The sequence below is a fragment of the Bombyx mandarina genome, chromosome 20 (genome assembly GCF_030267445.1).
Source record: "Bombyx mandarina strain Sakado chromosome 20, ASM3026744v2".
Lineage (NCBI taxonomy): Eukaryota > Metazoa > Arthropoda > Insecta > Lepidoptera > Bombycidae > Bombyx > Bombyx mandarina.
The window spans coordinates 11,743,363-11,771,198 of NC_143226.1; the positions used below are offsets into that span (position 1 = coordinate 11,743,363).

Consider the following 27,836-nt stretch of genomic DNA (forward strand, 5'->3'; position numbering starts at 1 on the left):
TATTAAAACAATAATAAAACAAGACCACGCTATATTAAACATTAATAAAAGCAAAACATTAACTGTCCCCTAACTCATAAGCTAGACCGCGCGAGAGAGAGATGGGCAGACTTTTCATGATGCGCGTGCAGTGTGACGTCGCGCCACGCGCTTATTCACAAACACTACACAAGCGCAATGTGTGAATGTGTTGAACGCGAGCTACATGGTAGGCGGAGTGAGGAGCGTTAGGTTTTTTTCGTTACGGAATTTCATGATTCGGTCACCGCGCTCAAGGCCCGCGATAAAAGCTATGCAATAGCTTTTTTTTTAAGAGATTTTATAACCTGGTAACTGAGACCTTTTTTTTTCTTTACTGGTGGTAGGACCTCTTGTGAGTCCGCGCGGGTGGGTACCACCACCCTGCCTATTTCTGCCGTGAAGCAGTAATGCGTTTCGGTTTGAAGGGTGGGGCAGCCGTCGTTACTATACTTGAGACCTTAGAACTTGTATCTCAAGGTGGATGGCGCATTTACGTTGTGGATGTTTATGGGCTCCAGTAACCACTTAACATCAGGTGGGCTGTGAGCTCGTCCACCCATCTAAGCAATAAAAAAAAAAAAAGTCATGTCTTATTTTAATTAATATTATTCATATTTTTATGAAAAATGATATTATGGAGTGAAATGAAATGATGATGATTAATTTGAGACACTAATCAACTGGGACGAAATTAAATGAAATGAATTGAGATGATATGGGATGAAATATAATCTTAGTAAAATGGTAGTCATTTACTAAGATTTTTTCAGTGGACTTTTTGGAGGATCCCGAGAAGTTACGTCCAGCGGCTTTGTTTCATTTTCCCACATTTGTGCACTTTCACAGATATTAAACAGTTAATAAACCACCATTATTACACATTTAAGCCCGAAGAAACACTAAATAGACAAAATAAAACAAATCACACAACTTCACTGCTCGCGTTCCCGCCAAAAAGTCCGCAACACAGCTAATACAAAATATAGCACAGACTAATTTTATGAAATTTTTAAAAAGTTTTGCAACACAGTTATTAAAATCATTCAGCCTAATGAACAGCCCTAAAAGTGACACATGTTAATCAGTTTTGTCGATTCATTTTAATGGTACTAATTTATAATAAACACGATGTCACTGTGTTTGAACATTACGAGTTAATTGGCGCAATCTGTTTACATATATGGTTTTTACGTCTATTCAAACAGATTGACTTAGTCGATCGATTTCAATAATAATTATTTCTCTTCACGATTTTGTTTTTATATGTTAATATTCGATGCGCTATTTCCAGGTGTAGGTTTGCAAATCATAAAAACCTCTTTTTTCTACGTATCAAATATACAAAGATATTATATTTATGGATTTCTCCTTAATTTTTTTTACTTTTTTAATAACACGTTGGCTTTTGTTAAATTTCATGGTCATAGATCAAAGGAGTTCTCTTTTCTTTCATGACTTTCTCTTATAACCATTTCGCCGCAAATATTAGTATATAGATAATACAGTTTACTATATATTATATAGATAATACAGGTAATACAGTTTTTAATTAAGATGTTATGTACTAATTTCAAGTTTTGACATCTATAGTCGGATTTTTTATTAGACGAAGTAAACTGACGTTTACTGTGTTGTCAGTTTTTGATGAAATAAAAATAGTGTTGTGACAAAGTGAACGATTGAAAAAACTCCTGAATTAATGAAATTGCCTCGATTGTCTAGTGAATAGTTAGTGTGCCGAACTGCCGATATCGGGCACGGGGTTCGAATTTTAGCCGTGCTTTGTACATACCAACGAGTTTTCGACGAAACATTATGTTCCTATGGTATCTACCTGTACTGAATACCGAGTGTTTTAAACATTAAGAAAAACATTGCGAGGAAGCTTGTAAGACTGTCCTATTTCCAATGCATCATATAGTTGAAACTATAGATGTATAAAATATAACAATTATAGGTACATAGGTAATGAAAATAAAAAAACTGTTTGTAGTTACATACTACTAGTAACATATTATTATATTGGATCACTTTAATACAATTTTATTGTAAAATATAAATAATATTCTTTTATAGTTTGAAATTAATGATTAACTCTTCACACTCATTGTTCATTTATGTGATTGAACGAGAACTGAACGCATCACTATTACTTTAAATATAGCAACATTATTTTACAAAGTGACATTAGCTACTGTCAGCTGGCTTCGTCTAATTAAAAATCCGACTATACCTATTGCTACGATAAAAATGGTCTGTGTCAGATAGAAAGACAATAAAATGATTTTATATGAGTTCCGTTTTATCCAATAGGAACATTAGAACAATAGATATAATATAAAATATTTAATATAAAATAAAATACTATATTAAAAAATATTTTATCTACCATCATTATCGAGCAGAGAAGGTATTTGTTTTTATGAAGAATAAAACCGCACTAATTATTAAATTAATTAAATTTCCAGATAGGTAATCGTCGAAGTACCAAACACGTCGATCATGAAATAAATAAATAAATCAAGATCGCCCCTTACGCAATCGTATTTCAATCACACACGGAGAGCTTCTGATATCAGATAGCGATTGACCAATCACAAAGGCGGTCTACTCGAATAAAAATCTTCTGAAACAAATTTTAAAACCGTAACGCACTTAAAACAAAACATTTCAAAGGCGATTGCCTCTCGAACATTCGATTTAATTGTTTCCCGTTTCACAAATGAAGACATTCCGGGTTGTCCTTAAAGGAGGCGGCTGATAAAACACACGCCGAACCCTTTAATGGATTTTTAACATCCGATTTTAAGTTGTGTTTGCTCGGAGGCGATGCGGGGGCGCTAAACTCCGTAAATATTTAAATGATTTCTTATTGATTGTTTGAATTGGCTGTGAACGAGGGAAAAGCGAAAACGACATGAATTAAAGAAATGGGTTATTATTGAACAAGCTATTTTAGTATTACAGGCTATATTACAAAATAAAAAATAGATTTTTATTAGACTTTTTTTTTCCTACCTAAGCTGATAGCCTTGAGAGGCTATATCAGCGTCGCCTTAACTAGTAGGTGAGCTCACGGGGCTCAAACATGATGACGTTGCTAACACGAACCCTAGCACGAACCCCGTGCTTTGCAGAATCTACCACCGGATCGGAAACGCGACCCACTGAGAAGATCCGGCGAGAAACTCAGTGGACTGTGTCTGTGGGTTAATTTACTCGTCGAGCCCTTCGTCGCAAGCGACGGGTTCGACTAGAACGATGACCGGTGCTTGAGGTACCTAAATAAAAGCACCGTTAGTGGATCGGGAGGATCCGAAATGACATGCTTGGGGCGACGTCGACTGCTTTCCATTATTTTTATTAGAGCGACAACGCTAACGTATATAATTATGTACCCAGTAATTTATTATAACTATGATTTAAAAAAACGATCTCAAAATGCCACCTTTTGCTTTTCAGATTATCAAGCGAAGTCAATCCAAGTCCTTGCGAGTCTGAGTCGACTTCAAATTCCCCGCCATCTCTACTGCAAGATGCTACGCTACCCGCGCTTTTAGTCTCTGGAACGTCGACTTTGTTCCAAACCACGGCGACACCAAACACGTCCAATACCGTCGACAGCTTATGCTTGCCTGGTACTTCGGAAGTCGATAGCTGCGGAATAGTCAACGGATGCGCAACAACTACAACTTTAGGCGGTCTCGCGCTGCCTTTGACGTCATCGGGCGGTCTGTGTGCCACCTCCTCGTCCTCCGCGGTCGCCTGGTTAATGAATGACGACAGCACCGGTGAGTAAAGCTACTCTTTCGATTTCTGTTTGCCTGGTAGTATTTGAGAAAAAAATGTAATATTTTTTTAATTAATTAATTAATTAATGAAGTTAATTTTTTATTTTTTTATTGCTTAAATAGGTGGACGATCTCACAGCCCACCTGGTGCTAAGTGCTTACTGGATCCCATATACATCAACAACATAAGCGCGCCACCCACCTTGAGATACAATTTCTAAGGTCTCAGTATAGTTACAACGGCTGCCCTTCAAACCGAAACGCATGAGGTACTGCTTCACGGCAGAAATAGGCAGGACGGTGGTACCTACCTTGTAGACTCACAAGTGGTCCTACCACCAGTAATTACGCAAATTATAATTTTGCGAGCTTGATTTTTATGACACGATGTTATTCCTTCACCGTGGAAGTCAATCGTGAACAATCGTGGAGTACGTATTTCATTAGAAAAATTGGTACCCGCCTAGGATTCGAACACCGTTGCATCGCAGTGGAGCAGTCTGGAATAAAGGGATTGCCTAGACGTTATACTATATCTTAAATATATATTTCATGGAGAAGCTGATGGCGGACTGCGATTTAAATCAAACGAGATGGTGGCCTCCATTTGTTCAGCAAGATTCTTTAGAAGTTTCTTGGACTACTGCGCATGTCGATTAAGCTTAAACATTCTACAAAGTAGAAATCAACAAACTCATTTTGTTTTCTCACTGCCGCTTAGGAGGATGAAAATCCATATCTTGGGCCTTGAATTGTAGGTTCATTTAGCATTATCTAGTGTATTGTCTTTTTATATTCTAAGAGGTGTATAAAATTTTCTTTAATTTTACACAGAAGTAGATTAAGTACTCTTAAACCTTATAAAACAGTAGATTCCTCATGAGCATGTACTAATTGTATCATAAAGAATGATCTATAATAAATAGTACTCTGTATACAGCGTATGAAATACTTTTGAAAGCGTAATCTTGACATCTACCAACAATTGCTCTGAAACCACACTCAAATCTGGCTAGTAATCCAGCAAATAACCAGACTGCTACCTCTCGACAGAACGCACCAAACAAGTCGCCTGGTAATCTCAAAGTCAGTTGAAGTACGGTAGGTAGCGGCTTGGCTCTGCTCCTTGCATTGATGACGATCATGGGCGACAATAGCCACTCACCAACATGTGGGCCGTATGCCCGTTTGCCTATAAAGGCAATAAAAAATCCTTGCTCAAAAGAACATCAGGACTGGAATTAGAATTAATGCAGCAGTTTTAGGGAGTGAGATTTGCCTCAATGTGTGCGGTTATCAAAAACAATGACAATTATTACCATTTTACTGGTGATAGGGTGATAGGATAGGTGATAGGATCTTGAGTCCGCACGGATAGGTACCACCAGCCTGCCTATTTCTACCATGAAGCGGTAACGCATTTCAGTTTGAAGGATGGGGCAGCCGTTGTACTGTTAAAATTGAGACTTAGAACTTATGTCTCGAGGTAGGTGGTGGCATTTACGTCGTAAGTGTCTATGGGTTCTGGTAACCACTTAACTCCAGGTGGGCCATGAGCTCATTACCCCACCTAATCAATAATAAAAACAAAAAAAAACAAAGAGAACTTATAGACAAGAAATGACTGATAAAATAAAAAAGTTTTTTTTCATTAATATCTAAGTTCTACAATCTATCAATGTTCTTTATTTTACTTAGCTATATTCTATCCGTCTACGTTCATTTGTTTTGTTTTCTTACCTAGCTTGTGGTCTTTTTGCCAGGTGGCGTAAAAACCGAGGTGCGGAGTCCGGGGCTTTGCGAGGCAGACGTGGCGCTGTACGGGGAAACGCTTCCATACGACCAGACCGCGCTGCCGTACCAATACTACAATAGGTATGATGCATTGCTTTTTTTATTTTATTTTCTGCCATTGGACCGAACCTCCTACGAGTTATCCGCGTCTAGGAGACACGTGGGATATGATGCATTACTAACTTAACCCATGCTGCCTCCTAAAATACGACAAATCTCAACATTTCTACTAATATAGCTTGTTGCTGATTTATTTTATCGTAACAATCCGTTATGTGTGTAATAATTTGAAAATCAACAACCAGTAACAAGAATCAAACTCGCAAAAAGCATATTCACTTTACAATTAAGACGTAAATCAAGTCCCTAGGTTGGTAGTGGCATAGTGCTGTGATATCTATGGGCTCCTGTAACCACGGTGTGAGTTACATTCAATAATTGTAAATCCATTACATTAACTTACTTGCACAAATAAATAAATAAAAACTATATATTATACAAAGATTACATACATTTACATTTTACCTATTCTTTGCAACACCGGAAGACATCGCTCATTGCTCCAATAGTAAATTCTAATAGTACAATCATCTCAGTAAATGAGTAATTAATCTTGATTGAGGCCAGATGTTTGTTTCTGCCGCATTAACCGGGGTCAACGAACCGTGGATTTGGCGGAAGCCTCAAAAGGACAATGTCTTAAATAAGACAGGCCGTACTACTGTAGTGTCCAGGGCCGTATTACAGTGCGGTATGTGGACGTAATGAAATAGATTAAACAGTTCAAAACTTAGCTATTCAATTTACGGCCTCTGTCTGAAAACTCAATTTTGATTAACTGCGAAATCTCACTTTTTTTATTGCTTAGATGAGTAGACGAGCTCACAGCCCACCTGTCGTTCAGTGGTTACTGGAGCCCATAGAGATCTACAACGTAAATGCGCTACCCACCTTGAGATATAAGTTCTAAGGTCTCAGTATAGTCACAGCGGCTGCCCCTTCAAACCTTACTGCTTCACGGCAGAAATAGGCAGGGCGGTGGTACCTACCCGTGCACTCACAAGAGGTCCAACCACCAGTAAAAAATTAGAAATAGCTTTCGTACTCCCGTACGACCCGTCGAAAGAAAAATGGTAACCGCCGCCATTATAGTTACGCACCTATCATTCTGATGTTGATGAAATGTTGAGATACTAGAGGCATACCATATCAATGCCTTGTATTGCACGTGCTTCTGGCGTTCAAAACTTCAAAATCAAATTTAAATGGCTCTTCTTAAATTTGTTCATTTGTTTACGCTTTATCCTCCATTGTGGAGTGTAGGTTTTTAATATTCTCCTTCTTAATCGTTCCAATCCTGACAGAGATGACGTGATCGACTTTTAGTATTGAAGTAGGCAGATTTGATTTGTTATCTTCCTCCTCGAGGTCATTCTGTTTAACTCATGTAAGGTACCTGCCACTTGTAGGTTTTATATACTAGCATTAACAATTCCAAATTAACTTAAGTAATGATAACTTCATATCTCTAATGTCAAGTGAAATTAAAACAATATATTATTATGAGTAAGTAAGTATGTAACTTATATGGGGGAGGAAAGTCCTCGAATGGAGGCCACGGATGGGTACAAGGAGCGTGGGGCGTCCTCCAACCAGGTGGACTGACGACTTAGTGCGCACGGCGGGAAGTCGTTGGATGCGGAAGGCGGAGGACCGCATTATGTGGAAGGCATTGGGGAAGGCCTATGTCCAGCAGTGGGCAGATAAAGGCTGATGATGATGATGATGATGATGATGAAGTATGTAACAGCCGGATTTCATAGATGACGCAACTGTAATGCTATTTGTTGTCTTTTTAAAGCTTTTATTTATTCGACAAGCATACATGTTTGTTTGTATGTACGAGATCTTTGAACGCCATTTTCGCCGGCCTCAAGCAATCCGATTAAATTGAAAAATTTCACACGCATCAAGGACCGAAGATGACACAATAATATTATAACTTCTCTCTAATATCTTGGCCAGTATCAAACAGGGTAAAAAAAGATGAAAATAATTATTGTTAGGCTTGCTATTTAAGCGTGTGTGTGTTTTTTTAAACTACACATATTTCAGTAGATTATTCTTTCAACTGAATCAATGTCTTGAGTATTAAATATACTAAGAACAGTTCGCTGCCTTCTTACATCCCTGTTTCTACAACGTCGACTGTTGAGCGTAATCATTAATTAATTGGATATAATGTTTGCGTAACGTAATTTTCTGACAATTCACTTTGTTTAATAGTTTCGTTGTTTGGTTTTTTATTTACTTTTTAAGCCGACGAGTGGGGTGAGTGACTGCTGTCGCTCATAGACGTCGACAATGCCATAGTCAATCGTCCCACTTCGATAAAGCGGCACGACACGAGAACCCTCTCATCGTGGCCGCCGGTAACTACATTCCCGATCCTGCGGACAGAATAGAAAGCAGTCGACGTCGCCCAAAACACGTCATTTCGCATGCTCCCGATCCACTAACGGTGCTTCTAGGTACTTCAAGCACCGGTCACCGTTCTCGTCGAACCCATCGCTTGCGACGAAGGGCTCGACGAGTAAATTAACCCACAGACACAGTCCACTGAGTTTCTCGCCGGATCTTCTCAGTGGGTCGCGTTTCCGATCCGGTGGTAGATTCTGCGAAGCACGGCTCTTGCTAGGGTTCGTGTTAGCAACGTCGTCAGGTTTGAGCCCCGTGAGCTCACCTACTAGTTAAGGTTACGCTGGAATAGCCTCTCAAGGCTACCAGCTTAGGTAGGAAAAAAAAAAGTAAACCGTCTGCTTGAAGCATTCGAATTGAATGTAACATTGCACAATATAACATTGCGAGCATTCGTATTATCGTCACTAGAGATTAGCCATTAGGTGCGGGTTTATCATTTTCGTAGCGAATCGAATGTTTTACGATAAAATTATCAGTCTTCATTAGAATGCGTAGTAAAAAAACAAAACAATTATCTTTTCATATCTTAATAATTCTTCATTGTACTCTTTGTTACCGATTATCGAAATTAAATTAACTTTAGATAGTCTAGCTTTCCGTTCGCAGCTTCGTCTGCGTGGACTAAGCTTTAAATCGCGTTGGCGGAGACTTAGAGCTATGGGATGAAAGTTGTTCCTAGAAGCCTAAAATATTTCCATACAAAAGTCGTCTATAGTATTCGAAATACCTAGCTACCTACAATGACAATAAAAAAGGCGGGAGTAAGCCGCAAAATTAGTTTTAATTATATTCTCCACTCATGAAAACCGAAGAAAATACTATAGCTGGATTATATTTACTTATTATTATTTTCGTGTCTTAGATAATTATTATTGACAAACGAATAAGTATACAAAACTCAGCGGTACTCCTCACCTACCTCAGGTCAATATTTCCCACTAAAACTCAAATATTAGACATAAAATTTTAAAACGGCAAAGGAATACGTATCATAAGGACACAACTAAGGTTTCTTGTTTTTTTGTAGTATGCAGCAGTATGGTAGCGGCAGCGCGGCTTCGTCGTACGTCAGCTCTGGTCTTTACAACCAGCCTTACGCTGCATATCCTCCACCGCACAACACGAACAACAGGTTTGAATAATACTAAAATTTACATCATTCTGTTAGCTGAAATTGCACCAGAATAAGTCTTAAACGCAACGTAAATTGCGCGATGTAATTTACAATGTTCATACAATTTACGCATAAATTTTCTACCAACTACTTCTACCAATTTCTACTTTCCCTTTCAATATCCGCCATTGAACCCCAGGATTCGAATTTCTTTATTTCTTGCCGGTGATCCTTGGCGTATAATCGCTTTTTTTTGCTCCTACCTATGCTGATTGCCTTGAGAAGTTATATCAGCGTTACCCTTGCGAGTAGGTGAGCTCTCGGGGTTCAAACCGGAGGTGTTGCTAACACTGGCCCTATCAAGAGCAGTGCCTCGTAAATAATCGCTATACCTGACCGGGTGTCTGTTATCTTTGCCAGTACCCGGTCTCCATCCAAAAACCCGTCGGCCGCAGATATCGTTCTACAGAATATGTTTCCACTCTAATATAAGATTTTCTTGGAGCAGATCGTCATGCAAAGCGACGCCTACATACCTCAGTGCGTACGGGATGAGTGGAGTGGGAAGTGTGCCCGCCACAGGATTCGGCACTCAACCCTCGCCGTACGCATACTCTTCATACAATGGAGGACTATCGCAAACCTTCACTCCTACACAACAAGTAACTATTGTTTTTTTTTATTGTTTATAAAGGTGGCCGAGCTCACGGCCCACCTGATGTTAAGTAGTTATCCGGTAACCACTTAATACCTACATAACAAGAGGTATAATCTAACGTATTTTCATTGATACAACGTAATTGGAAAATCGAATACAAAATTTGGGTAAATGTAATTTATTCATCTTGGATGTTGTCGTATGTAACAGATTATTTTTTTGCTTGGTTGGGTGAACGAGCTCACAGCCCAATTGAAGTAAGTGGTTACCGGTGTACCGATGCTATTCCTTTAACTTTGAAGTCAATCGTGTACATTTGTTAAGTATGTATTTCATTAGAAAAATTGGTACCCGCCTGCGGGATTCGAACACCGTTGCATCGCTAGATGCGAATCCACCGGACGTCTTATCCTTTAGGCCATGACGACAGAATGTTTATTACATTTCTGAAGATTTTAAACGAAGATGATAAACTCACTGATAAACTCGACACTGGCAACAATAACATTTTGACATTGACATTGTAACAATGACAATGACATTGTGTGCCATACTAAAAAAAGGAAGAGAATATTATGTTTAACTAATGTTCGCTTAAAGATTCGACCACAATCACTATAACCTTTACATTTAGATTCATTGGATGTGATACGTTTTATGTTTCATTTTTTGAAATTTATCCATGTAAAGACGAAAGATAAGAAATAAATAATTCCAAAAACATTTTCTTGACAACACTAAAGTTCGAATAAAGCTGCTAAAAAACGAAAATTAACTGATAAATAAACTTAACTACTGTACTTAATTGTACTGCTTGCTATTTATATATTTAATTTTCCATAATTTAATATTTATTTAACTGTTGTTTCAGGATTATAGTAATTATGCAGCCGGCTACGCGGAACACAATGTTGCTCAGTACAGTGGCTATTACGCAGCACCCAGCTATTCGCCTTATGTCAGTTCGCCAAGCAGTAGTGGGAGCGCTGGTCACACTTCATACCATCTCGGAGGAGCATTGTCAGGTAATTACAAAAAAGGTTTATAAAAAATTAAAAAAAAAAAATTAACTCAAAAGTACATAACTGTACTACTCAAAAGTACATAACCAAGGGTAAAATATAATATTGTAATATTAAAATATAATATTATTGGATGTAAAAATAATGTTATCATGGAATTCGAGTGTTGTAAATCAAAAAACTGTTTTTATTAATATTAGGTTTTATTTTGTTGTTTTGACGGGTGTTCGGTCTTAAATGCTTACCAGAGTCTATAAACATCGAAAACGTAAATATAATTTATGACACGAGTTCTCAGTTGTAGTTTTACACTACAACGGCTCCCCACCCTTCAAAAGGGAGCGCATTATTGCATCGCGGCAGAAATAAAGAGGGTGATGGTGCCTACCCGTGCGAGCTCACATGATATCCTACCAATCCATCAAATAAAATATTACGTGTATTGATGAATAAAGATGGAATAATATTATGTCGTGGTGTTATTTATAGCGTAAAAAATAGTATGTAATGCCTAAAACTGAAAAAAAGAAATACATTGATATTAACAGAAAATGATCACATTGAATTTTAAATTTTATATTTGTGGTTACGTTTCCTTTGCCTCTTATACTCCAGAGATACAGCCGAAGCTCAATGCTGCACAAAATCAAATGCAATAAAATGCTTTACATTTCTCTCGTTCACACTCATTACAAACGCATTCAAACATTTGCTTTCCTTTTTGTTCCTACACAAGTTCTATTAAAATGTCGACTGTCAAGTGTCAACTAAAAATTTCAAACATCTGATCAAACTTTTAGAAAACAAAATAAGCAGATACTTTTATTTAATATTATAAAAAAATAATACATATATGTAGCTGCATCCATATTACGGTGTTTTAAGTTTATTTACAAAGTTTACGTAACATTCCAACATTGGAGTTCCTTGACTCCTTTAATTACGGAAATGGACAAGGAAAATATGAATATGAACTCAAATAAGCGTAGGAAACTTACTGAAGATGATTCGAGTGATCACTACGAGAACATAGATGATAATTCGGATTACTGGCCCGAGTCGGAGAGCGGAGATGGTAATGAAATACACAACGAAAACATAACCTTGATAATGCATTTAGTCCATTGTAAACATTATGACAACGAGTAAAATAGTTCATTTGAGTTCTTAAATGACCACTCCAAATTGTTTTCAACAGAAGTTTGCTAATATTTCTTTATATCAGTAAAGACAGCGGGTTCATTTTGTATTTTTATCTTTATATTAATACGTGAAGCAAGAACTTTGTATCCCTTTTTACGAAAATTGCGCGGACGGAGAAGTATGAAATTTTCCACACTTATAGAGAATATAGAGAAAAAGTGCATAATGTTAATATTTATTTAAAATATTGCATAACAGATACATTAAATCAATAAAGAAAACATTACACACCTACCATGTATTTGACACACACACACGCATACATACTATTTATTTATTGTCAAACTTTTGTTCTTGACGTCTGTGGTCAAATTGAGAATAGATTAAATATTATTTGTCTTTATTAATATTTTTCTATAGTGTAGTCTTGGCAAAATTTTTGATTATAGAAATATAAAATACAATCATAATAGTGTACGAACTTATTTATAATTTCAATTAATTATAGTCGAATTCCGACTACCGGGTGACCACTAGTTCAATATTAATTTTTGATAAATTGGAACATTTCCTGCTATAAAATAATTTTGTTTAAATCTTAGTAAATTTTTCACAGATTCACCATCATCAATGTTGCCATCGATTAATGATACGAGTCCATTATCTCCGATTAAAGCTGAAGTGCACGCGGCCAGCAGAAGATGTAGAGAGAATTCTGGGTAAATTTTTTATAGCCATTTCTCATTTCTATTTAGAGCTGTGTTTAATTATCAAGAATACTGACAAAGTGATCATAAGTGGAAATGAGTTCAATTCTAAATTGGAAAATGAGCTTCGCATACCCATCTATAACAGTTTAAAAAGTAGAATATTTGATAGCTTTGAAGCAGGATTTCAGTAAAGAGCACATGTACTAATTAAAAAAAATCTACATCATAAAATGTTGTTATCAAAAGTATAAATCCAGTTCTTTTTGCAACAGGGAAAGCACAGCTAGTAGGTCTCGTGGGCGAGGACGCAGGAACACCTCATCATCGCCAGCCCAGCACGTCCCAGAGCCAGCCACAGACAGAGTCTTCATATGGGATTTGGACGAGACTATAATTATATTCCATTCGTTGCTCACTGGAACTTATGCTACTAAGTACAATAAGGTACATTATACAAATCATTTATTCTCTGGAAGATATGTAAAATATGCGCTAAAGCAATTACTTGATAATAGAAAATATGTCTTTCTTCTCTATTTTCTTGACACAAATAATTCGTGAATGTTAGGGGTGAATTACCTGTCTAAAAGAAAAAAGACAAAGAATGTGTTATTTAGTGAAACGTGATAGAGTATTGCCATTTCAAGTCTATTCTACTATTGTCTATGTATATTAAATTGATTTTAAATTATAACATCATGCTTTTGTTTTCATTGACATTTGCTATAAGAAAAATTATTTCAAAGTAGTTAACAAGTAGTTAAACAAAGTAGTTAACAAAGAGGCCTGAATTGCTATAACACAGGTGCTAATCTTTTAAATGTAATTCATTTAAAATTAAACCAACACATTTGCGTGAGACCCATATTTACCACCGAGCTGGCTCTATGACCCCAAAGTGGGTCTTGGCCTCCGACAATAAACTTTGCCATTCAGCCTGGCGCTGCGCAACACCTTGCCAGTCCGACACTTGGAGCTCCCGTAAATTTCCTTCCACAGCGTCACACCAGCGGTATTTGGGCCTCCCTACGGGGCGGCGTCCCTCCGGTACACCCGTTTCACAGCCCGATCCTGCTCCATACGTACTACATGTCCGAGCCATTGATATTGTAAAATCCAATTTCACCTTGAAGTACTGAAGTAGTTTTCGATTGTAAATTGTGTGATAACTCTAATTACAGGATACTCAACAGATAGTGCAATTAGGATTTAGGATGGAAGAAATGATATTCAGCTTGGCTGATACACATTTCTTTTTCAATGATGTCGAGGTAAGTTTGTGTCAATATAACATATCAACATAAAATATACTCATTTCATTAAAATGAAATACCAAAAATAAAACAAGCAATTAAAACAGCCTTTCCCAAAGTGGGTGATGACGCCCCCTTGTGGGTGCTGCAGGCCTAAAGAGGGGCGGTAAGAGACCCACAAAAAAAATGGGGGCGTTGTGTAGAGGCTTGGGAGGCGATTTGTAATTTCATCTAAGAGGACTCTTAGACACCGACTGAGCTCTCGCTGTAATGGTTTATAGTAGGTGAAAAATGGGGGCGCTAAAAAATAATTTATTCTCAAAGTGGGCAGTAGACAAAATATGTTTGGGAGCCCCTGAATTAAAGTATACTCTCTGAGCAAGGGAAAACCAATTTTTTAATGGAATTAGCAAAGGGTCAATAACCCACATGAGGGCATACAATGTGATTGTTGCAAAAATCTTTAGGCATAAAGTCTCAGAGTCTCAGATGTATTATATTACACTTTGTACTCATGATGGCCAAGACTTTGCGCCGAAAGCACGGTACCAATTCATGCAGGCTTATAATACACCCTATCAACAATCTATAATATACAACAATGTATAATAAACATTGTAACTTTAGGATTGCGACCAGGAGCACATAGACGCAGTATCAGCCGATGATAATGGCCAGGATCTCTCTGCGTACAACTTCACAACGGATGGGTTTCATGCGGGCGCGGCGGGAGGCGCTTTGTGTGCGCCTGGGGTCCGAGGCGGAGTCGACTGGATGAGGAAACTAGCCTTCCGGTACAGGAAGATCAAAGACACCTACAATAATTACAGGAATAGGTCAGTATTCGTTGAACGATATCAAAATAACTAATTAGACCCTTTCACTGCTTTACTGAATGGACTTTTTGGCGGGAACGCGAGGAGTGAAGTTGTGTGATTTCTTTTATTTTGTCTATTTAGTGTTTCTTCAGGTTTAAATGTGTAATAACGGTGGTCTATTAAGTGTTTAATATCTGTGAAAGTGCACAAATGCGGGAAAATGAAACAAAGCCGCTGGACGTAACTTCTCGGGAACCTCCAAAAAGTCCACAGAAAAAATCTCAGTAACTTACCACCATTTTACTGAGATTATATTTCAGTTGATTAATAATCATCTTCATTTTATTTCATTTCACCCCATATTACCGTATCCATTTTCATTAAAATAAGAATATAAATTAAAATAAGACATGACTTAAAGGTATTAGTAACCAGGTCATAAAATCCCTTAAAAAAAATGTTATAAACGGCTGACCCATCGTTTTAACCAGTACAACTGCTTCGAAACGGAAATTGGTAGGAGCGTGGTAAATACCTGTGTGGGTTTATAATATGCACTACCATCAGTAATGTAGGTTGGTGAACCAGGTATAATTTTGTAATACTCAGAGAATGTTGCTGTCGCTTCATAGGTGACCCTATAGTCACCATAATAACACCCACAGAAATAGGTGGGATGAAGCTGTTTTAGATAAAACAGCCAGAATCTGTTAATCACCATAACAACACCCACAAGAAGAGGTGGGATGGAGCTGTTTTAGACAAAACAGCCAAAATCTGTTAATCAATAATATAAATATCTTGTTAAGTGACTGTCACAGCGGAGCATGATTGGATTTCACTAGTAACATATACAATATAAATTAAAGTTGGTACGTTTGTTCATCATGTATGCACTCGCGTGTCTTTTATCCGTATTGAGTCTAAACTTGTAAGGACTTTTCAAGATTTGTTCTAATCCCACTCGGAATCGCCAGCTGGCACCTGAGTACTTTCAACAAATTCGTGTTATCCACACATTGCGGTGCTCAGAAAGTGTCCATGTTTAGTTATAGATTTTTTTTTATTGCTTAGATGGGGGGACGAACTCATGGCCCACCTGTGATTACTGGAGCCCATAGACATCTACAACGTAATACCGCCATCCACATCGAGACATGAGTTGTAAGGTCTCACTTTTAACAGTACAACGGCTGCCCCACCCTTCAAACTGAAACGCATTACTGCTTCACGGCAGAAATAGGCAGGGTGGTGGTACCTACCCGCGCGGACTCACAAAATGTCCTACCACCATTAAAAGTTTTTACCAGTCTATGATTAAAACATTTAATATTTCAGTGTTGGAGGGCTCCTAGGGCCAGCAAAGAGAGAACAGTGGTTACAACTGAGAGCAGAACTAGAACAGGCCACGGATAACTGGTTAACATTAGCCTGCAAGTGTCTAAACATGATTAATTCTCGGTACGTCCTCACCTTGTTCTACGCTATTCATATTGGTCCAGTTTGGGCAAATTCTGTTCCGATAGTAAGATTAAATGTATGATTTGAAATCAGCTGCCTGCTAAGTTAGACTTAGAAATATCTCAGAATCTGTTGACAGTATAATACAAAGTATGAATAAGAGAGTAAGAGAATGTAAAAGAATATACATATGTATATTTAATTCATTGTATGAATGCGGTTAAATTATAGTTTTTTAATCAATGAATTTCTTAAGTCTTTTTCAAATTGATTGCTAGTGGTCGAACTTGTGATCTATCTAGCTTACTTTGGCCACGAAGCCTAATAGTTTTAGCCCTACTAAAAAGTTATTAAAAGGGCCATAGTAGGGCCATAGCCATAGATATGATAAGCGGGTATGATAACCACCACTAAGCCCTGAGCTTATTACAGTTTAAACCCAGTAAAAAGAAAACTTGGGGTAATTTGAGTAAATGGGTTTCGGTTGAGTATTAATGTATGTAATTTTATTTTAATAATTTTAATTTTGTTTTACAGAGAGAACTGCGTGAATGTTTTAGTCACGACGACTCAGCTCGTCCCGGCTTTGGCGAAAGTCCTGCTCTTCGGCTTAGGGGGCGTGTTTCCTATCGAAAATATATACTCCGCCACGAAAACGGGTTAGTTTAGTATTTTTTCTTTAGTTTGCTCTAGATGGGCAGGCTCGGGACCCATCTGGTAGTAAATGGTACAAGTCGTGGTCGCCTAAAGGATAAGACGTCCAGTGCATTCGTGTTGAGCGATGCAACGGTGTTCAAATCCCGCAGGCGGGTACCAATTTTTCTAATGAAATATGTACTTAACAAATTTTCACAATTGACTTGCACGGTGAAGGAATAACGTCGTGTAATGAAAATTAAACCCGCGAAATTATAATTTGCGTAATTACTGGTGGTAGGATCTCATGCGAGTCCGCACGGGTAGGTACCACCACCCTGCCTATTTCTGCCGTGATTCAGTATGAAGTAATGCGTTTCGGTTTGAAGGGCGGAGCAGCCGTTGTAACTGTACTTGAGACCTTAGAACTTATATCTCAAGGTGGGTGGCGCATTTACGTCGTAGATGTCTATGGGCTCCAGTAACCACTTAACACCAAGTGGGGTATGAGCTCGTCCACCCATGTAAGCAATAAAAAAAAGTGGGGGGTAGTCGGTTGTTGCTTTTTATTTAGCGATTTACATTGCGGTTGTATTTTAATTAACGATGTACATTGCTGCCTCAGGTAAGGAGACTTGCTTCGAGAAAATTAAGCAGCGCTTCGGCGAGCGCTGCACGTACGTCGTCATAGGGGACGGCCAGGACGAAGAGGCCGCCGCCAAGGCCAAGAACTACCCTTTCTGGAGGGTGTCCAGCCACTCTGACATCGCGGCGCTGTACAACGCGCTCGACATGGGCTTCTTATGATCTGCTGCTGCCCTGGTACCCGACACCTTCACGCAACGAAAAACAACGGAACGTGTCAGCTCTTACGGCTCATGTAATCCTGGTACATAGATGATTGTGTTTTATGTGTTGTCGATTGAAATGTCCTTTGTTTTGCGTTGTTATACCCGATTTAGGAAGCACAGGATACGGATTTGATTTAAAGATGAAAAATGAAGAAAACCACATTAACCACATACACATCGCAAAAGAAGTTCCACTTCTTTCACGTGCATCAAGTTGCACGCGCACCATTTTTTTAATTCGAAACAAATCAATTATAGTTGTCCGAAATTTGGCGTCTAAAAATAAGATTTAAAAAAAAAACTTAAGAGATTTATCAACTCTTAAGATTTATGTAGTCCCGGTACACAAATGTTCGCATTTTATATTACATTGTATCAACGTGTCGATTCTATTGCTATCCTGGTATTCGCAACAGTTTTTGAGCATATTTATAGAAGTAGCAAACTTTGAATCTCCTTTTTTTTTCTCTTGAAGAATTTATGACCCGGTAACCGAGACCTTTAAGCCAAATCTAATATTCTGTTAAGTGAAACGTAGTGTGATGAAATTGATTTAATTCGGGATTTTAATCAATCAAATGAAAATCAAATGAAACTAGATAATGATATAGTAGTGGTTATTTACTGATACTTTTTCACTTGAGTTTTTGGAAGAAATCGAGAAGCTCCGTTCAACGGCTTTGTTTCATTTTCCTATATTCGTGCACTTCCACAGATCCTAAACAGTTAATAAACCACCGTTATTACACATTGAAATCTGAATAAACTCTAAATTAACAAATAAAAATAATTTACACAACTTCGCTAATCGCGTTCCCGCCAAATCCTATAAAATCTGCTAGGAAACATTAAAATACAGGTAACCCTCATATGAAACGGTAAATACGTTCTTAAAAATGAGACTAGATATGAAACTAGAAGCCAATACAAAAAAAATATTTTTTCTTTGAATGAAACACCTCAACTATAAATGAATGAATGATTTATTTTATTTCAGAGAACAACAACAAGTCAATATGTGTACATAGCATCATTGAAACATACTTAAAATTAGCAAAACAAATCAAATAAAAAATACATTATTAAAAATAATTATCAGTTGAATACATTTAAAATATTCCATTCAACTGATACTTACTTCGAACCAACCATTTTTATTTTTATTTAGTCCGCAAGTGAACCATGGTACAATGGTTCATATACCGAAAGCATGAATGTATTTTTTTACCTCTATACATAAAAAAGCTGTAAATTTTAGGTTATTCCCATGCATTGTGAGTTCATAGTGCATAATGTAATTTTCAAAATAAATTTAACAAAAATCTTTTTATTGTGTTATAAAAGGGTTTTGGGATATTTTTTTTCGTGTTAGAGTGAAATCGTGTTGTAAAATACCGTGTTATACATAAGAGGGTTACCTGTAGATGAAAACTCTTTGTGGCTATGAAGTCCTGGTACCCAAACGATTTTATTCGAAGTTTAAATACTAACTAACCTTTTTTGAGTACGGTTAAAACGAAACAACGAAACAATTCAAACTCCAAGCTATTTATGCGGTCCTGGTAGATCATTAGCAACAAAACTGTTATATTTCGTGAAAATTTAACTATAAATGCTCAAATCTTTTTTGTGACTTCCATATTGACCCACTCGAGCCCGCCCGACACACCGCAATGTGAATTTAGCTTTGAGACACGAGGTTCAAACCTCAACTGCTTGGTAGAAACTCAACTATGAACCAACCGAACCTAAATACATATAAATCTCGTTTAACCCTTTATTTTTTTATTTAAAAGTTTGATAAATAAGTACATATTATACGACGTACTCGCACCTACATTTTAATATAATTATTTAAACATTTAACGAATTTTCGATACATACATATATTTATGTTTAGTTTTAAAGCTCAAAGTCAGCTCAAAAAACTAAAAACAAAAAAAAAACATATTTTTTTTTGTAAATATTTTACATGAACAAAACTGTAGATACATTTTATAAGGAAAATTCATTCCTAATATTTAAGAATTTATTATCTTTTAATATGCAATTTACTGTTATTTTAATGGAAACGAATCAAGTCAGGTCTTAAGACTAGGGGCGATTTAGAAGTGAGACTGGGGCGTTTGATGAGCCGCTTGTAACAAAGTCTAGGGACGGTACAACTCTATACAGGGTGTTTGGAAAACGTTCTCGAAAACTATGGAGGATGGAAATAAGGAGCACCATTTTAGGGTATTACGAAGTATTCGCAGAAAGAGAGAAAATGAAGGTAGCGCCACGGTAGCATGTGGAAGGATTTTAAAAACAGCGCCATAAGCTTGTTGAGGCGGGTTTTAACTAAGAAGGAAAGAAATATTTCCTACGTGAATAGTAATCTATATATTAATACGTGAAGCAAAAACTTTGTATCCCTTTTTACGAAAATTGCGCGGACGGAGAAGTATGAAATTTTCCACACTTATAGAGAATATAGAGAAGAAGTGCACAATGCTAATTTTTTTTTTTAAATAATGCATAAAATATACATTAAATCAATAAAGAAAACATTACACACACTACATACCATGTATTTGACGCACACACGCATGCATACTATTTACTGTCAAACTTTTGTTCTTGACGTCTGTGGTCAAATTGAGAATAGATTAAATATTGTTTGTCTTTATTAATATTTTTCTAAAGTGTTGTAGTCTTGGCGTTGAAAATAAAATCATAATAGTGTACAAACTTACAATTCCAATTAATTATAGTCGAATTTCGACTACTGCGGGACCTCTAGTAAAAATAGATACATAATTGAGATTTTAATACTGCATATTTTTGAACTACACAAGTCACGAAAAATATATCATTTTTTTTTGAATCCAGCACATATCCCTCTGTTTAAAACTGGTATATTCATATCATTTCCACTTCCTTACGCTAATAGCGCTATTTCGGTGAGTCTCCGAACAATGAGTTGCACTATTTAAAGGAGGACACTTTTTCAACTTGTCCCTTATACAAGATGGTACTCCTTTCTTCTACCACTCATATTCAAAGCAAAAATGAAATAAATAAATAATTTTAGAGGCGCCATCAGAATTCGTCACTTTTTATCGAATATATTATTATTTTGCTACTATCAACTGTAGTCGTGATGCAATTGGGTAATGTAATTAATTTAAAAAAAAAACTCAGGGTTTTTTCACCTCGTGATCTATAGGACGTGTTTTCTTATCTTCCTTTTCGAGAACGTTTTCAAATACTCTTGGTAAGTTTTACATTAGTACGTGCAGTCTATTTTTGTTTTAAAAAACAACAAATTATTTTATTACAATTATTTTCAACGTTACATTTTAGAGAAACATAAAAAAAATCTCATTCTAGTTTTAAATTAGCACAAGTGTTTTTTTTTATTTTATTTACTTTATGTGTATACTATTCAAATTTTATTTAGTACGATTCTCTTTTGTGTCAAATGTGTATGATGATCGCGTTAAGGAATTATTCTTTATAAATTGAAGGTCACTCAGATCGGCAAATTGTAACGTGGATATTATCAAAATTCCAAAGCCATTGTTACATGCCTACATGTTACGTATGATTATGAATTAAATTGTTTTATCATTGATTTTATAAGAACATTGTACAACATTTAAATGTATACATAGTATATTGAACATAATCAGATATAAGTTGAATTTATTTGTAAGAGAACTCAATCCTTCAACAGAAAAAAGCTATTTAATTACAATCGAAATATCATCCAAATTTTGTATGAAACTAGCAATATAGGTATTATTAATAAATAAATTAAACTTAGAAAAATATTGTAAATACGAACATAAATATATATATATATATATAATTTTTAGTATTATTGTAGCTTATAATATTATTATAAATATTCCTAGTTCAAAAACTATGATACAATTCATAATGTAAATAAAATATATTATTTGAAAATGATTTTGTTATTTCATTTTATAAGAACGAATATGTACCAGTGCGTATTTAGTAGGAACAATGATTCACATGCTCTACTAATTGTATTAAATTTTGGATTTACAATACTTTAAAAAATCGACATCAGAAATACTCTTGCTGTTGACATGAAAAGACAGGCGAAGATCTGAGTCGACTAGTATCAAAGCCGGCAATGTGACTTTTGGACAATTACTGGTAAATCAGAAAAACGAATTATTGACTTTGTATTCCATTGGCAGTCACAAAACTCTTCTGAACGACATCTTAGATAAATAACAGGTTAAGTATTAACCTTTATTTAATGCAGGTTTTGAACCGTATTCTTTGAAGGAGACAATTATATTCAAATCAATCTGTATTGACATATCAATAACATTTTTTTGTCCAAATGCACAGATTGCCACCTTTGATAATAGACGACTCATCTGTGCCTGTTCTTAAAAAACTAAATTTCTCTATAAAATACTTCTTACATAAAGGTTTTGGATTAAAATCCACAATTCACGAAGGATTGAACGTTTGTTTATCAAATATATGTTAAAATAAACAAGTATAATATAAATATAAATAAATATAAATATTTACTAACAATCACGCCACGTTAACTGGTCCCGTGATAAGTTCGTAAAGAACTTGTGTTACAGGTACCAGATAACGGAAATAAATGTAAGATTTTTATTATACACATACATATATTTTTATATACATCCATAACCCTGGAAAGACATTTATATTATCATATAAATATCTTTCCTTGGCGGGATTCGAACCCGCGACCCCCTTGTGTAGTGATCATGTCACTTACCACTACACCAGACGGCCGTTTATAATATATATGTTAAGTGGTTGTTACTATCTCATGAATCGTTAAAGTCTCATGACAGTGTGCATCAGCCTATGTACCCACGGATAGTGAACGAAAGCTTAATCCCTTGAGCGCAGACCGTCGGTAAATCGACTCAATTAACGCATACAAAATGCGAAGCGTCAGAATATCGACTATTTACAGTGTGATTATAGGTATTAGGTAACGATCTGTACAGACGCGCGTGCATGTACATATTATTATAACGTTTTTAACAAGTTAATAATAACCTTTATAAATACATAACTATATAAAATTATTTTTATTTCATTTATTTATTTATTACACTTCATGTAAAAATTACATTGGCGGACTTAATGCCTAAGGCATTCTCTACCAGTCAACCAAAGGTAGTGCAGAGTGAATAATGGTAGGTGCAATGAAATTTATATTAATTTACAAATACATACATACATACATATAATAGTTTATACAGTATTAAAAGCATTATTGTTTGTATTTTTTTTTTAAATTAAAGTCTTTATAAGGTACTTTGATTTTTCAAAAACATGCGCAACTTATGCAAAGTATGTGAAAATAATCTCAGCACTGAAAGGATTAAAAGGCGTTCAACTACTACCGTACGACTCCAATAATAACTTCCTTCTAGTTTCTAATGCTGCCTAAACAAATTGAAAAATTGGGAAATAAGAAACGGATTTGATCATTCGATGATTTGGTTTAACGAATAAAACCGATGATTTTTTAACCGAAATTTTATTCACAACGACGAAACAGACCAAGCGTGGATATCGAGGTCGTTAATGGCGTCGCCATTGTGTCCGAAAACATTGTAATCTCTGCTCAGACCGGTCTGACGACTCAGCTTCAGGGCCTGTCTGTATTGCCTGTTATAGACAAAAAACAAGGTCTGGTCCAAAAAATCAACTGGGTGAAGGTACCAGTGGTATGCGGCATCCGAAGGCGAACTGCCAGCAGACGCCTTGTGGTCCCCTGCGTGATTTATAATTGTATCCAGCTTCAAATATTGGTTGTATTCCTTATTAAGAATCTTGAAAAATAGTCTACCGTCTTCCCAATAAGGCAATAGTTTCCACGCAACTGTGTTACTGATCCTCTCGTACTTATCGCCGTAAGCTGTTCTCTCGTCATTCCGATCTGTTTTGTAGCCGAGCTTTAAAGCTTTCCCGTATTCATAGTCTATGAAGTTCACATAATCTCCGCCTAAAATTGTCTCAAACGCAACCGGGAATTGTTTTCTTACAATCTCCGTATTGCCGGACTGCCACAGTTTGTAAGCGAATTCCATTGAATTTCGAACTTTGTTGTGCATTAATAATTTCACTGCATCGCGTACTACGGTGCTTTTGTTATTCGAGACCAGCTCTTGTGCTGTGGCATGGCTTCCTCATAGCTTGCTGAGGAAACTTCCACGTAAATTTTATCTTCGAGATCCCAGTCAGTTTGAGAAATCGATGCTGACGCAGCGCACAACAAGAAAATTAGACACTCCGTCGAAAGCATTATACCTGCGCACCTGAAATAAATGTATCCTTTACGAATGATTTAACTCTTTTCAACGAGATCGAAGGTAATATTTCAAAAAGTGACGTAATCATCAATAAAAAATTGCATTCTAGTATATATATCACAACTCAAGAGTAGCTGCTTCGCGAATGAATCTACTACCGGATCGGAATCGCGACCCGCTGAGAAGGTTCGGCCAGAAACTCAACGAGCTGATGCTAGCTTAGGTTGCACGTCAAACTCTTTCCCGAGTTTGACGACTACGGTTACCGGGGTCCCTAAGCCTGCTCCTAGTATTAGAGCCAAATGCGTCTAATGCAAGGGTTATTGGATCTGATGGATCCGTAAGGACGTGTCTATGGCGACGACAGTGACCGGCTCCTGCGTGACCAGGATATTCATTGGCAGCGGTATCTAATACATTTTTATTTATTTATTTTTTATTGCTTAGATAGGTGGACGAACTCACAGCCCACCTGATGTTAAGCGGTTACCGAAGCCCATAGACATCTACAACGTAAATCGCCGCCACTCATCTTGAGATATAAGTTCTAAGGTCTCAGTATAGATACAACGGCTACCTCACCCTTCAAACCGAAACTCATTACTGGTTCACGCAGAAATAGATAGGGCGGCGGTACCTACCAGTGTGGACTCACAAGAAATCCTACAACAAGTAAACCACACCATAACCACACCTTCGATTATATCTAGTCTGATGTCTTAGTTTTAGTACTTACTAGACGATATTTTTTTTTGATAAATTTTGTTTTATAGAAATTATATTTAAATACGAATTACATATTGATAAAATGATGAAATATTTCAAGATCGTATAGGCATTTTTAAGTGAACACGTGAGTTAAAAAGACACAAATAATATAAATAAACAATTCATTTTCTTGGTCTAATCTTAAACCAAACACTCATTGGCTTCGGGTGGCTTAACAACGCCATCTGCTGAAATAGCTTTAGTGTTATTGTGTCTTTAAAGCAGTTAGTTGCTCTCAATTATGAAAAATAGTATTATTATTCGCCAACAGATGTCGAGAAGAGTCATAAAGTTGATTATCGATAAAGTTGATTATTGCAAACACGAATAAAACAACATTTTCTGAAAATGTCGTAACTAGATTGATTTATCGCCCCCGAAATCCCCTGTATACTAAATTTTATAAAAATCGTTGGAGCCGTTTCCGAGATTCAGATTATATATATATAATTACAAGAATTGCTCGTTTAAAGGTATAAGATTACAGCACTAACGCAGTCTGCAGCTAAAACATGACTGTAGAGCATTTTTCTAAGAATGTTCATGTCTTCTACGTAACAGTACATTCATTCCTGTGGTCAGAACCACGCACGTAGAGTACGTATGCTAGAGATCATTTTGAGGAAAATTTTGAAAAAAAAAAAAAAAAAAACGCAGAAGTTAACGTCACTGACTGTTACGCCGAGGGTCGTGGGTTCGATTCCCGCATCGTGCAAACATTCGTGGGATAAACCGGTTTTTTTGCTCTTTATCTGGGTGCTTATCGAAAGACGTACGTATTTATATGTGTACATAAGTGTGAATCCTAATTTGAGGCCGCATGATCGTGCGTGATTTGTTCCCATTTAATAAATTATTATTACCTTTACGTCATTGTTTAATGAACATTCCTGCATATCATATTTTTATTTTATCGATGACCTATAGATTGTAGCGCTCCAAGCGTTCCCTGTCATAAACTTCATATTGGTATTCAGTTTGTAGCAGAAAATAATTGAAGACAGTAAGATTTAACCGCAATAATCCCAATCCATAAACCGAATCCGACTACGTATGTACGTAAATATTTGTCACAGTTTTTCATCTCAGATATATTAATAAGTGGTTAGTGCATATCTATGGTTTTTCACATTATTCATAATGAAACAATAAAATATGGCCGAAATCATATATTTTTTTTATTTATTGCTTAGCTGTGTGGACGAGCTCACAGCCCACCTGATGTTAAGTGGTTACTGGAGCCCATAGACATCTACAACGTAAATGCGCCACACACCTTGAGATATAGTTCTAAGGTCTCAGTATAGTCACAACGGCTGCCCCACCCTTCAAACCGAAACGCATTACTGCTTCACGGCAGAAATAGGCGGGGCGGTGGTACCTACCCGTGCGGACTCACAAGAGGTCCTACCACCAGTAAATATATTGTGACGTTAGCATTTTTTTTTTTGTGTGAAAACTGTCGTCTGTGGCGTCCTTCCAGCTTCACCAGGACAGGATAGGCGCTAGTCGACTTTATTTTACATATCGCTCATTCGGAGCGACAGTGACATAATTATGCTTATCCTCTATGAATCAATCAATTGCTAAAAAAATGTGAAATTGATTTAATTATACCACAATGATTTTTTTTTCCACTTAGATATTATGGTTTGATAATATTTTTTTTAAATTAGTCTCATTTCAAGCCTAGACTTCAAACTACAAAAGTAAAATAATAGAGATAGTCATTACTGGTGGTGCTGCCCCGCTTTTGTAGCGCATCAGGGATGTTTGCAGACGCGCACATAGATTGTTTTTACGCTACCATGCGTAAGAGGTGTGCATCTCTGGTAAACAGAGTGAGGGCCAGCTCCAACAGTATCCTGAGCATGATCGCAAGCAGGCTGGACTGTATATACATGGGTCGCTGTGGTGCCATCTCCCATGGGATGTTACCACAGTAATTCATTGTGATCTAAATATAACTACTAACATAGGTCAAGTTTTATTAACAATTTATATGAGTCATGGATACTTGAAATAAAAACATTATTATTATTATTATTATTACCTGTCAGAAATATTTAGAATCTTCATTAGTATTACGAAAACTGGCGTAGTGTAAAATTTGCAAATTTACAGTTGTTTGTGTCATAGTCGCTCCATACGAGCGATATAGAAAAAATTAATTACAAAGTATTATATTAGTATTATATTCACCTCGACTTGACTTGCGGACTGTTGACCGCACGTCTTCCAATATCAAAATAAATCGTTGAATATATTATTATTTATTTATATAATAATATTATATATTTTAAAACATCTCACGCGTTTTCATTATCATCATAAGTCAGATGTCAAGTTAACTAAATTTGTGTAACATTGATCATATTATCTTTAAAGCTAGCTTGCTTCCTGTAGAGGGTGTGTGTAATAAGACGTGTAGGTTTATTAACGTAAGATATTATATTTATATCATTTGGCTGTGTGGTCGTAATACTCTTCTCTATACCCATATGAAAATTAATTTGTACAAATAATATCGTATATTTTTGTTTCAATTAACAATTTTTAATCGGTTAATTGGAAGTGTCACGCAATTTATTTCGCGCGGCCCTCCCTTTCAATGTCAAAACACGTAAGAACGTTATGTTCTGATAAGAAATAAAAAATAATTATAAAAATTACCGATTAATTAATGTGATAGGGGAAAGTGGGGGAATTGGGAACACTTAACTTCAAATGTTCAAAACTAATAGAAAAAAGTCATAAACACAATCAACTTTTATTGAAACGTAAACTTTGCTTATCTGTCTACTTATTGATAACAAAAAAAATCTCCAAAATCAACGTTTTATTAAAACTTTAAATAAATAAAAAAAAACAATAGCGTTCCTTTTTACCCGATACTATATGGGGTATACAATAAAAGCCATGGGGGAAATCGGAGTGGATATACTGCACATCATTTGTTGTCGAATTTGGGTCACTGGAGTTTGGC

The 27,836-nt window shown here is 36.3% G+C and overlaps 2 protein-coding genes across 2 annotated transcripts in view; one reads left to right on the forward strand and one right to left on the reverse strand.

Moving 5' to 3' along the window:
- Positions 1–21,707, forward strand: part of eya (eya transcriptional coactivator and phosphatase 2) — an 83,209-nt gene extending 61,502 nt beyond the window's left edge. Inside the window, exons 4-15 of the mRNA XM_089736056.1 lie at positions 3,484–3,812; positions 5,576–5,687; positions 9,115–9,219; positions 9,710–9,863; positions 10,731–10,884; positions 12,641–12,743; positions 13,007–13,178; positions 13,916–14,005; positions 14,615–14,823; positions 16,144–16,266; positions 16,804–16,925; positions 17,528–21,707. Of these exons, the coding sequence (XP_089592182.1) occupies positions 3,484–3,812; positions 5,576–5,687; positions 9,115–9,219; positions 9,710–9,863; positions 10,731–10,884; positions 12,641–12,743; positions 13,007–13,178; positions 13,916–14,005; positions 14,615–14,823; positions 16,144–16,266; positions 16,804–16,925; positions 17,528–17,709 (1,855 nt within the window). The 3' untranslated portion in view covers positions 17,710–21,707. The remainder of the gene's footprint in view (positions 1–3,483; positions 3,813–5,575; positions 5,688–9,114; positions 9,220–9,709; positions 9,864–10,730; positions 10,885–12,640; positions 12,744–13,006; positions 13,179–13,915; positions 14,006–14,614; positions 14,824–16,143; positions 16,267–16,803; positions 16,926–17,527) is intronic.
- A 1,142-nt stretch (positions 21,708–22,849) lies between these two features.
- Positions 22,850–27,508, reverse strand: LOC114242448 (low molecular mass lipoprotein 4). The gene is made up of 2 exons (XM_089736057.1): positions 27,053–27,508; positions 22,850–24,088 (listed from the first exon to the last, which is right to left on the reverse strand). The coding sequence occupies exon 2, from the start codon at positions 23,882–23,884 to the stop codon at positions 23,312–23,314; it is 573 nt and encodes a 190-aa protein (XP_089592183.1). The 5' UTR covers positions 23,885–24,088; positions 27,053–27,508; the 3' UTR covers positions 22,850–23,311.
- Positions 27,509–27,836: the final 328 nt, after the last annotated feature.